The sequence below is a fragment of the Hylobates moloch genome, unplaced genomic scaffold, assembly GCF_009828535.3.
Source record: "Hylobates moloch isolate HMO894 unplaced genomic scaffold, HMol_V3 SCAFFOLD_21, whole genome shotgun sequence".
Lineage (NCBI taxonomy): Eukaryota > Metazoa > Chordata > Mammalia > Primates > Hylobatidae > Hylobates > Hylobates moloch.
The window spans coordinates 43,726,468-43,739,483 of record NW_026652296.1 but is presented as its reverse complement, the minus strand read 5'-3'; the positions used below and the strand labels follow the sequence as shown (position 1 = coordinate 43,739,483).

The 13,016-nt window shown below is 48.0% G+C and overlaps 1 protein-coding gene across 2 annotated transcripts in view; it reads right to left on the bottom strand.

Moving 5' to 3' along the window:
- Nucleotides 1–229: 229 nt before the first annotated feature.
- The window catches only part of BFSP1 (beaded filament structural protein 1), a 46,944-nt gene continuing 34,157 nt past the window's right edge, over nt 230–13,016 (bottom strand). The window contains exons 6-8 of one of the 2 annotated variants that reach the window (XM_032142812.2): nt 4,910–5,130; nt 3,263–3,348; nt 230–1,354 (exon numbers count right to left, since the gene is read on the bottom strand). In XM_032142812.2, the coding sequence (XP_031998703.1) occupies nt 399–1,354; nt 3,263–3,348; nt 4,910–5,130 (1,263 nt within the window). In that variant the 3' untranslated portion in view covers nt 230–398. The remainder of the gene's footprint in view (nt 1,355–3,262; nt 3,349–4,909; nt 5,131–13,016) is intronic. The other variant, XM_058433058.1, reaches the window with a different exon arrangement.

The window sequence follows — 13,016 nt, the reverse complement described above, 5'->3', positions numbered from 1 at the left end:
ATGCACTTGTGCTTGAAATGGAATGAAGATGAGCGATGTCATCAACCAGCATGTTTCTGTGTGAAATTCAGATGCTATCTGAGTCTCTAATGAGACTTATGAACCAGGACGAAGAGCATGTCTCTTTCCTAAATGAGGATGGTGTGGTGGCCATTTAACAGAGCATCCTTGTCCTCATGAAGCTGACCCACCTACATTCCCAATGTCCCTATTAATTAGACAAAGGATGTGCAAGCAAAGAAAACATTTTAATGAAGGCTTCGTTGGCAATGCCAGATGGGTCAACTATGGTCTAATCCAAACAGGAACCCTCACCCTTTTATCATTTGCTCTAAAATATCAAAGCATTACACCTACAGTGGCCCCAAAGACATTTTATCCCATTAAGCCTGGGCATTTTAAGAGCTCTTCTCTCCTGATTTCTTCTTGTCTGACTTTGTCTTTCCAATCATGGTCTCCACGATCACAGCGGTTTCTTCATACGTCTGAATGCTCTCCGTGGAAATCTTCTCGATAGATTCCACCACTTCCACTGTCTTATAGGCCAAAGCCTTGGGAGGGCCTTTTTCTGGCAGGCTTCTGCTCCTAATCGCAAGCACCTCAGCTCCATCCTCACCAGCCGCGGGCTTTGGAGGCTCGGGTATAGACGGTTCCTCTGCACCAGGTGTGATTGTGGGACAGGGTCTCCCGGACCCCTCGTCCTGCTCCTCACCCTCACGTTTCTCCTCAGGGCCTTCCAGCTCTGCGCCATCTGGCTCAATCTCCTTTTCTGTAGGCTGCTGGTCAATTGGTTGTCCATCTTCTTTCTCCTGCAGACCTACCTGCCCATTCTCTAAAGGGGGCTTGGGTGACTCAGGAGAGGGCTCCACCTGGCCATCATAAAGCACAGAGTCTTCTTCAACAGAAACAGCCACCCCACCTTTGGCTGTGATGGAGGAGACATAGAACCTAGGGTCCACGTAATTAGCATCCCCTGTGACCAGCACGTGCCGCTCTTTGGTGTAGAGCTCAGTGGGGGTCTCAGGCTCTTTGGGGCTTTTCACTTTCTCCTTGACCTTCCTGTATAGTTTCCCAAAGCCTTTGCTTATCTGCCCTCCATCTGGCACATCCTCTGAAGCCCCTTCTTGTGTCAGGGGACTTACTTCTTTACTTTCTGATTCAAACTTAGATTCACTTTCCTCTTTAAGTACCACCTGTACCAGCTTTGTGTCTTCCAAACCTTTTAATGGTGCATCTTCCAGAGCTCCGTTCATTTTGTCTTTTGCTATAATCTCTTTTCTCCTTGGAACATTCTTGGGGAGGCCTTTTTGTCTTGGTTTTGCTGCTGTTATATCCTGCAGAGCCCTGGTAAGATCTGGAAAAACACACAGGCAGAAATTCAAGTATAATTGTCATTGAGAGAGAAAGAAAATATGCTGGTTGGAAAACAGGCTAACTCAGAAACAAACGCCTACACCTATAGTACTAGGGTGGGGCTTCCTCCATCTGGAGCAGAAGCAATGGAAGAAAGGCCTTGGCTTTGTTGCTCCATGGCCCAGGCTGAGGTCCAGCTGGGCGACTCTGGACAAGTCACTGGATGCCTTCGGGCTTCCAGAGGGAAGGTGCTCCCTGTTCTGACACCCACAGTTCACCACCACACCAGGCAGAACCTACAAAGGTATGCAAGGCCATTGTCCTGACACTCAATGGGAGCCCTAGCCCCTGTTCCCACTGCAGCCCCACTGAGCTCACAGCAGACACTTGGATCCACAGAAGCCCATTCCTCAAAGTTATTCTCTCCTCTGACTTCCTCAAAGGAGAGATGACAGAGCTACCTGGGGGCTTCTGACATGCTCAGATGGCCTTGGGCCTGGAGATGGAACCTGTTCATGGTGGCTCTGCCTCATTCCATATTTAGCTCAAGCTAGATAAATGCCACCCGGCTGTGATCATCCTCCCCTTCCTCCCAGGCCAAGAGAGGAAGTGATGCTATGAAATTCAGAAATGACAGGAATCCCCTGCCCCAAGTCCACCCTCCTGCTTCCAGACTAGCTGAAAGGAAAAACTAAAAGTTGAAGAAAACACACAAAATTCTCACCTGGTATAATCTATGAGGCTTCACGCCTCCATCCACATAGTGAATTTTGAGCTTTTTCAGCCCAAAAGTCATCCCCTGCATCCCTTCCCACTGGTAACCACAGGGCAAGACTGACCAAGCACCAGCATCGGGCATGGCTGATTCACAATAAAAAGAGAGCCAGGTGAGCCGGCAAGAGCAGACATGGGTCACAAAGCTACAGGTGCAAGGGATGCAGAGAGGGACAGGGCACAGGAAAACTGCTGGAAGCTGGTATGCGAGGAGGAGGTGCTTACAGGACTACACAGAATCTCAGGGCCCGGTGCCAAAAAAACCCACAAGACCCCTTGTTTCAAATTATTAAGAATTTCAGAACAGCATTAGCAGAGCATTCAGCCAAGCTGGGACCCTTAGGGCCACATGCGCGCAGGGCCGCACGCCTGCCGACCTGGCCCTGGGCGTCCAGCTGCAAGGCTGTTCCCTTTCCAACCATGTTGACTCTGGAATGCCATTTCCACAAAACCCTCTGAGCTATCTGGAAATAAGGATTTAAAGGCCCTATATGCATGAGCATCCATATTACCACCTTCTCTTTTCTCCCCAAATGCTGGGCTTGTTCAGAACTGGGAGATTTCGATGTGAGGTGAGGTCTTATAGACCAAATGTTGAAAGCAGATGCCACATTTACCAGCCAAGCTGTTTCTGCCTGGTTTGAGGGACGGGAGAATGAGCGATGACTGAGCAGCTACTCTGCACTGGACACCATGTGACATGCGTTGGCACAAACCCTTTGATTCAATGTGGGGAGGCGGTGGGATGTGATCCAGTGTTCATTACTGCCGAGCGGAGGGAGCAAGAAGTGAATATTGGGTTGTACTTTTCGCCCAATTAAATGCCTTGTGTTGCAAAAGTTATTGCTGTCAAACCATAAAACAAACATAAAAATACAAAATAAATGCCTCACATTAGGGATGGCATGCCCAAGGTAGCCTAGCCCCCTAGTCGATTTTTCTCCTTATAAACTTCTCAGCTCAGTCACTTAGCAAGCCAGAGAGGGCAGAGGGTGGGAAGGAGTCCTCCCTCACAAAAAAAGCATTTAATTTCCAGATGGATCTGAAGCAAGCATGAATGTTAAAGTCAGGAAGAGAGCCGCTTGGTTTTGTTCAAGACAGAAAAAAACAGAAGTCCAGGGTTGGGCAGCGTTACCTTTCCCACCGGATCCAGTGCTGAGACAGACTCCATGGCTCTGGGTGAACAGGGGAATGGGAGTTTCAATGAAGGCAGAGCTCAGCCTGGCAGAAAGAACCAGAAAGAACAAGCCAAACAGATGGTCAGGGGCAAGAGTGACTCTCGTTAATGTTGAGCAAAAATGAAAAAAAAAGCTTTCTCTAGACCAAATTGCTCACAAATTAGATATCGTTTTAAACAGACAGCCATACACACATTTACATACTGGATGAGGACATAAAGGAAGTGATCATTTCTTTGAGCTCAAGAGTCATAAATTGTGAAACATACCTATAAAAAATTGTAAAGTGGGGATTGCTTATAACCTAAAAATGCCACTTCTCCATGAGACAGTGCCTTTTTGATTTTTTTGCCTTTGATTTTTTTGCCTTTTTGATTTTTTTAATTAGAGTAGCCAACCCAGGCTGAAGTATTTAGGGCAAACAGGGTATGATATCTCCAACTTAAGATATATGTATATATACATATATATATGCACACACACATATCATATATAAATAGAGAAAAAATGATAAAGCAATTGAGATAAAATATAAACAACTGGTGAATCTGGAGTATTCAGGAGTTCCTTGTTCTATTCTTGCAACATTTCTATCAACTTAAAATTAGACCAAAATCAGAACTTATAGATAAATAAAAGAGGTATCCAGTCACCTTTCTGTGAAGACCTGTCCCAAAACAAAAATGTTTACAAAGTCATTGAAATGCCAGCTCCAGACTTATTCTTGCAGATGTGTGCATAAAGTGTTCACTGTGACATAAATATAATGTGGAATCATGCCAGATACACTGACCAGCACTGGAGAAAGAAAAATAAAATCCTGATTCTCCTGCCAAGCATTCGAGTGCTCACAGCCAAGACAGAGCACCCAGCGCGAAGGGTGGAGCTGCTCCTGGTGGGGACCTCAGTTGTGGGGGGCTTCTCTTTTCATTCAGTCAAAACCCAGGAATTTAGCAAGACTGAAATGAAGAATCACAAATTAATTCCCAACCTGTTCTCTGGAAAATCATGGTAGCTATGAATACCGGCATAGCTGGAGAGAAAGGGAGAATTTCCCAGCTTTCTTAAAGTGAGTAGGGATCGAGTCACAGTTCCATTATGGAGGAGACCAGACAGACACATAGTGACAGCAACAGACTAACCCAGCGAGGCGCTAAGAATTGTAAGGATGGCAACAGGAGCATCACCAACACCTCTGAGTGCCCTCAAGTGCTAGGCTCCGTGCCAGGTAGCTCACCTGCAGCACCTCATTAAATACTCCTGGGCATCCCACCTGCTGGGACACATGTCCCCAGAAGCCTATGAGCAAAACACAGGCTTCTCAGTGAGGCCTTTTCTGACCACCCTACTTAAAACTGCAAGCATTCCCCCATCACCCCTATCACCACCACCCTCCTCCCTGCTAGAACTTCCTCCTCAGCACTGGTCGTACGTTCATCCTCTGTCTCCCCTACTAGTTATCCAGCACCCATGGGGTCAGGAATTGTTGTGTTTCCTTCCCTGACACATGCCCACTGCCTATAACTGTGCCTGGCACACAATAGGCACTCAATGAAGAGTTGTGGAAGGAATAAGTGGCCTGGATGGGGAGGGCACATGCTCACCTGTTGCCTTCAATCTCGATGATACGATGATACCGGTCCAGCTCATTCTTCAGGGTTTGCTGGGCAACCGCCAGCTGCCGGCAGTCGTAAGAAGACTTCTCTAGGACCCGCTCCGTCTCCTCAATCTCCTTGCGCAGTGTCTCAATCTGCTCGTTATAAAGCTGAATCTCATCGTCATAACACTCATGGGCACTTTTAATAGCTTGTTCCAGAGTTGCTGTCTGCGGGCAAGGACACGCTGTAAGAAAATCCATCCCCCTTCTTCCCTAAGAGACAGACCTCACCAGGAAAAGGAACCTGGACTCGGTGAACGTTTTATTTTGTTTGTGTGTTTCTCTGTCCATTCGAGATTAGCAATGAATCACTTTGGAATCCTTAAGCTAAAAAGCAATGTGAAAACTGAGCTCCTGTGTCCTTACACAATTTTTTTTTTTTTTGATAGAGGATCTCACTTTGTCACCAGGCTGGAATGCAGGGATGCAATCACGGCTCACTGCATCCTCGACCTCTCAGGCTAAAGTGATCCTTCCACCTCAGCCTCCTGAGTAGCTGTGACTATAGGCAAGCACCAACATGCTGGGCTGTTTTTTTTTTTTTTTTTTTTGGTAGAGATAGGGTCCCACTTTGTTGCCCAGGTTGGTTTCAAACTCCTGGCTTCAAGTGATCCTCCCACCTCAGCCTCCCAAAGTGCTGGAATTACAGGCGTGAGTCACTGCACCTAGCCCTTCTTGCACTAATATCAGCACCCTCTGCAATTAGCCCATAAGGAGGCCCACCCCAAAGGCAGTCTGAAGACAAACCTAGAAAATAAAATGAAACCTAGGCCAGGTGGCTCACACCTGTAATCCCAGAACTTTGGGAGGCCGAGGCCAGCAGATCACTTGAGGTCAGGAGTTTGAGACCAGCCTGGCCAACATAGTGAAACCCCATCTCTACTAAAAATACAAAAATTAGCCGGGTGTGGTGGCACACGCCGTAATCCCAGATACTTGGGAGGCTGAGGCAGGAGAATCACTTGAACCTGGGAGGCAGAGGCTGCAGTGAGCCAAGATCAAACCACTGCACTCCAGCCTGGGCAACAGAGCGAGACTCTGTCTAAAAAAGAAAAAAAACCTGCTATTGGTGGAATAATATTTATAATTCAAATAAAGTACGTTCTTCAGACTTTAATGAATTAGCATAAATCTGATAGCAAAAAAATAAGTAAAAAGAAGAGCATACTGAATAGATAAGATGCTACCTTTATTGAAATACTGAGTGGGAGAAAAGTTTCCTTGTTCTCATTCAGCTTTGATTTTCTCCTGAGTTTGTATCAGCAGAGTTACATTTATGTTTTGGTAGCTAAGGTGTGTGTGTGTGCCCTTGTGTACACATAAAATAATGTCAGAGAAATACAGTACATTAATCAGAGCAAGTAAAAATTAAGGCAGGAAAATAGAAAGAGATAGTTTTATATTCAGTGTAAGAGCTTGTGATGATACATAAAGACCCACAAATGCTCAGTCATGGGCCACATAACAGTACTGCAGTCAACAATGGACTGCGTGTAGGATGGTGGTCCCATAAGAGTATAATGGAGCTGGACAACTCTTGTTGCCTAGTAACAGCCACAGCCATCCTAGGGCCGTGGAGCCACACGTTCACTCACATGTCTGTGGGGACGCCGGCGTAAACAGACGTGCTGCCAGTTGCATAAAAAAAGTCTAGCACATGCAATTATGTACAACACATAATACTTGACAATGATAATAAACAACTATGTTACTGGTTTATGTATTTTTGATACTACACTTTGTCTCATTATTTTGGCGTGTAGTCCTACTTTTAACGAGATGTTTCTGATAAGACAGTGATGCCGCGTTACCCCAGCCGCAGCCTCCTGCAGCGCACATTTCCCACATCTCTTGATTGCAATATTTTCTCTTGTGCTTGATCAAGTGTTATTACAAAAGAGTCAAGAAGCTTAAAAAAATATTTAAACTTTATAAAGTAGAGGCCGAGATAGTCGTGATTCTTTTCCAATCTCGTTCTTGAGTAGGAAAGAATTTGACACGCATGGTCCTCAAAAACAAAACAAAACAAACAAAACCACACTTCTACCTCGCACAGCCCTTCTGGAACTCAGTGTGCACTGGAACCACCTGCGGGTGTTAAGAGTCTGACTCAGCAGGGATGGGGGCCAGAGACTCCGCCCTGCTCACCAGCTCCCACGTGATGTTGATGCTGCCGGTCCATGGGCCACACTTCAAGCCACGAGGGGTGAGACACGCATCTATATTCAACTTCATTATGTCCACTACAGGCATTTCCTACATCCAGACCTAAATGTACCTACTGGACACCCTGGAAGATGATCATTGCCATCAAAACCCAGTTCTTCACTTTATACACTTTATGCCCTTGGATCATGAAATTCATTAGGTGAAAATGTAGCTTTCAAAGGTGTTCGGCAAATGGCTGGGTGTGGTGGCTCACATCTGTAATCCCAACACTTAGGGAGGCCAAGGCGGGAAGATCACTTGAGGTCAGGAGTTCAAGACCAGCCTGGCCAACATGGTGAAACCCCATCTCTACTAAAAATACAAAAATTAGCTGGGCGTGGTGGCTGGTGCCTGTAATCCCAGCTACACGGGAGGCTGAGGCACTTGAACCTGGGAGGCGGAGGTTGCAGTGAGCCGAGATCATGCCACTGCACCCCAGACTGGGTAACAGAGCAAGACTCTGTCCAAAAAAAAAAAAAAAAAAAAAAGCACGTGTTCAGCCATAGATCTGTTACATCAGGAGGGAGGAGGAAGGGAAGAAAAGGTACACGTGCTAAGCACTCTGGGGAGATGTCTGTCCAGTCCACGTTGTCCCTGTGTCTGATGTCAGCCCCACCCATCCACAGGCAGGGTCCCAGCAACAAGGTGACCCCACTCTCCTGTACAGAGTTATAGGACCAGGGGTGTGCCTGACCCAGGCTGGCCTGTCACATGCCTTCTCTCCTGGGAATCTGGAATGGGGTCTCAGAAATCTCAGAGTTGGTGGCAGGTTCTAGGCAACAGGGACACATGAACAGGTCTGAGGCTGCTGCTCTGGAGTGGCGAGCTTTCATGTGCATGGCAAAGTTGAGAAAGGTAATTATTTGGAGAGGAAAAGAAATGAAGCCAAAAGACAAAGACAAACAGAAATTAGAGAGCCATGGCAAGAGAAGGAAGAGATAGAAAAGGTGACAGAGAGCAGCTGCCTCAGCTCCCAGTTCCTGGTTCCTAATTCCTGATGCACACCTGTTCTCAGATTTCATGCCCTGCCTTTTATACCCTGCTCCTTTGAAAAAAAAAAAAAAAAAAGTACCTTTCCAGTGGAGAAACCTGGCAGACAGCACCTGAACCAAGTGATCAGAGTTAATGTCACCTGTATGAGGACACAGCCACATAATGAAATACTCAGGACACAGCGTCACTCCATGGGGGTCTTGCCAAGAATGCAGAACCTCCATCTAATCCTGAGAAAACATCAGGGAAACCCAAAAGGAGAGATGTGCCACAAAGCCACTGGCCTGGGTTCTTCCAAAGCATCACGGTCATGGAAGACAGAGACTGGGGACCATCCCATTCTGGGGGAGACAAACAGGACATGACACCTAAATGTGAGTAGGATCTAGACCAGGAAAAAACATGAGTGGAGCAACTGGTGAGATTTTAGTGCACTCTATTAATAGGACAAGATCGTTGTTAATTTCCAGGTTTTTATCATTGGCCCGTGGTTTTGTGGAAGCTGGCTGAGGGGTATGTAGTGGAAACTACTGTGCTGTTTTTGCAACTTTTCAAAAATCTAAAATTACTTCTGAATAAAACAAGAATCCCCTTCCTGTTTCAGCTAGTGTGATCCAGTTTCTGTTTCTCCCAAGAAATCTGAATTCAAACAGTCACCTGTAATAGCAAATACAAGTCAGACACACTAACGCCTGATGCAGCCAAATCTCACCCACACCAGAGTGTTCAGACACTCTAAGAAACACTTCCAAGGAATATGGGGATTTAAAAGACCCCTTTGAGGCCCAAATCTCAAAGAAGCATTGGAATCACATGGTGAGGGAAGTGTGTGGGGCTGTAGAGAACACAGAGGGGCCATGTGTTGGGGGATGGGGCGGGAGGGCTCATGAGACAGGCTATTCTCACTTTTATCTTTTGAGACAGGGTCTCACTCTATTGCCCAGGCTGGAGTGCAGTGCTGCCATCAGGGCTCACTGAAGCCTTCACATCCTGGGCTCAAGCAATCCCCACACCTTTGTCTCCTCAGTAGCTGAGATCACAGGTGAATGCCACCATATCCAGCCAATTTAAAAAAAAAAAAAAATTTGTAGAGACAAGGTCTAATTATGTTGCCTAGGCTGGTCTTGAACTTCTGGGCTGAAGTGGTCCTCCCACCTTGGCCTCCCAAAGTACTGTGATTACAGGCATGAGCCATAGCACCTACAATCTCTCACTTTTCTATGTTTGAAATCTTCCATAATAAAGACTAAAAGAAAAAATTACATATGAAGAGAATGTACCCCAGATCACTGACCCAGGAGCTCTGGGGTGGCCGTCCCTTTTGGGTGTGGGTTCCCCAGCCCAGAGTGGGGGTAGGGGCTCATGCTGATAAGTCCTAAGCTGGGTCAGCCTTATCAGGGAAGGGCTGTCATTCTTTCCACTTTACAGATGAGGAAACTGAGGCACACTGGCCAAGTGGCTTGCCCATAAATACCACAGCAGGATTTGAATCTACCTGTACACGGTCTGAAACACCTCCCAGAGCCAGGCCACCCTTGCCCCGCACCTCAGCCTCCTCCCTGCTGCAGGCAACAATATGCAAGCACACACGTGCGCACGCACACACACACTCTCTCTCTAGGGCCCCTGCAAACTCCCCATTCCCACACAGCAACAGGCCAACACCAGCCTGTTCTCTCTGAAGACATGGGAAAGTCAGTGTGAGCTATGCAGAGACCTCTCCTTGCAGGTTTTCAATTAGCAAAGTTTTAAACTGTAAATAGAATCACAAAGCATCACAAAATGGGAAATGAGAGCCCAGGAAAGTCACCTGTGATCTTTCTACCCTACAAGTGGAGTGCAATCTTTTTATGTCTCATGAAGTGGTGATTGTTGTTTTTGTGGTAGTGGTAGGGAGTGGAGGGATGGGGTGTTTTCTTGGGTGTGCATTTGTGTTTGTTTGAAGAAGGCTGCATGTTTTAAAGGCTGGAGATCCTCTGCTGCAGCACTGCGGGAGGAGCTCCTGTCCTGGGCGCCCCCACAGCCCCCATCCCCCACAGGACCATGAGGCCCTGAGCCCTCCAACCCCGCACTGGTCGCAGATGCTCTACGGGATTCTGCTGAGTCCAGTGAAGTGATGACTTGGTTTATAAAACTGGACTGATGTCTATATCGACGTGGTTTTTATAGCTCCATAATTTAAACCTTTCATCAGAAGGAAGGGTGTTCAGGAAAACCAGTAAGAGCTCCTGTCTCAGGAGCTCAACACGAATGGAGATGCCTGTGACGTGAGCCACTGTGGCACGGCATCCACTGCCACCCAGCACCAGCCTGGCCGAGGAGAAGGAGACACAGACCCTCCTCTAGAAGGCCGAAGTCTAGCAGAGGAGGAACGCCCAGGGCATCTCGGAGGGAGAAAGAGGCTTCCAGAGGAGGCAGGACCAGTCCTGGGAACCGAGGAAGGAAAGGGACTTCCAGAAAGGAGAGAAGGAATGAACAAAGGGGAGGCCCCAGAAACTGCAGGAGGGGTCAGGAGACGAAGAGAGGTTGGCCCAGGGTTCCTCCAAGGGTGGGGCCATGCGGCAACCTGAACTTTATCCGGAGCCAGGTGACTGCTATTTCTGCCTGGACCGTCAGATTGCCTGGTTTATATCTGTCTCCCCACTGGGCTGTGAGCTGCTGAGGGCAGGACACAGGCAGCAGCCTGACGAGAGCCCCATCTGGAGGGGCGAGCTCCCACCTCAGTCCTTAGGACCCCAGACAACTTTAGGTGCAAGTTCTTTTTTTTTTCCCCCCTTAAAAAAAAAAAAAGAAACTCATTACATACTGTCTTACACAAACTAAACCACTAGATGGTGCTAAGTGACTTTAATGAGAAATGAGACATGGGCGGTTCCCACTTTGCAATTTTAAAAAGTGACTTTCTTTACTTCCCTGTCACAGAAACTCTCAGTCCATGCAATTTAGGGAACTAAAATTACCTGTCCTTTCCTCTCCACCTGTCCGAAGTGCTTCCTCCAGGGCTCTTACGGGTATATGTGCACTTATTTGAAGGAGAGGCTTCCAGCTCCAAGCCCAGGCACTATTGTCCCATCCTCCGCCCGGCGTCTCCCAGACTGAGCCCGCAGAGCCACGTGGAGGGCTTGTGAAAACAAGGCGCACCGGCCCGCCCCAGAGCTCCTGGGTCAGTGGTCTGGGGTGCCTGTGAATTTGCATTTCTGACAAGTTCCCAGGTGGTGCCCCCGCTGCTGGGACGGTGACCTCACCCTGAGGACCCCTGCTGTGGAGAGTTCGGGAAGCTTCGGACACCCTAACCATAGGGGGAACCCGCTGCCACAGCCCTGGGGCTACCAGACGCTCTCCCTTGGCCCGCCCTCCACCGAGTTCGGCCACAGTGCGGGCCCTGCCCGGAGGTGTGCGGCCACATCTTCCTTCAGCTCTAGCTTAGCTGCTACATTGGGAAGCCACTAAAACCTTTAAAACCAGCAAAAACCCAGCCACACATACTTGAAATAAGGCCCAAGCCTGGGACATAGGGGGACCGGGTGGAACATTCGCCCCCTCCCTGGGACCCGCCCCTACCCTGTGGTTCTCAGTGTGGCTCCTGGACCGGCAGCAGCACCATCACCAGGACACCTGAACATGCAGCATCCCAGGCCACACCCCAGACCCACTAAGTCAGGAGCTCCCGGGTGTGCCCAGCCACATCTGGGTTTTCATCAGAGCTAAGGAGGCAGAATTTTGGCCCCCATGACCTTTTCCCCTTGGTGCTACACCCTTGAATATGTTACATGGCAAAAAGGGACTTTGCAGATATAATTAAAGTTCTTAACCAGTTACCCTTTTTTAAGGAAAGGAGTTTATTCAAGATTATCCCCTAAAAACAGAAGTCAGAGAAACGCATAAGTCCAAGTCAATGAGATGAGACACAGGAAGAGGGTTCAGAGTTCGCTGCCGGCTCTGAACGTGGAGGGGCCTGAAGCCAAGGAGCATGGGCAGCCCTGACAGCCACTCCTGGCCAGCAGCCGGCAAAGAAACAGGGTCCTCACTCCTGCCAAGAACTTGAATGAGACTGGAACAAATTCTCCCCTAACAGCCTCTGGACAAGGGCCCAGGCTGGCCAACATCCTTCTTTCTACCTTTTGAGACCCAGAGCAGAGAAACTGATAGCACCCACCCAGACTTCCCACCTACACAACTGCGATGACACGGGTGCTGTTCAAAGCCCCTGTTAGTGGTGACTCATCAAGGCAGCAACAGAAAATAGACACAGCCGTGTTTCATCAGGTCCATGCTACAGCTTGTTACTGAGTGAGTATAAGCACATCTGTCATTTTATTTAAAATGATTCAGTAATATTTTGATAACTGTTTTAATATAATTAGTTTCTTTTTTTTTTTTTTTTTTTGGAAACAGGGTCTCATTCTGTTGCCCAGGCTGGAGTGCAGTGGCTCAATCTCAGCTCACTGCAGCCTCAACCTCCCCAGGCTCAGGCAGTCCTCCCATGTCAGCTTCCTGAGGAGCTGGAACCACAGGCATGCACCACCACGCCCAGCTAATTTTTGTATTTTTTGTAGAGGTGGGGTTTTGTCATGTGGCCCAGGCTGGTCTCAAATTCCTGGACTCAAGCAATCCACTCACCTTGGCCTCCCAAAGTGCTGGCATTACAGGTGTGAGCCACCACACCCAGCCTGGTTTCCTTTAAATTATCTGTACTTTATTTTATACCTTTACCATCATTTTTCTGAGAAGGGGTCTCCATCAGACTGCCAAGGGTGGGAGTGGAGGAGGCAGCACAGAAGGGGTGTTTGAGACCCTGCTTTAGAGACGAGGGCATCAGGGAAAAGCCAGGGGGTCCTCCTGCAGCCACTCAG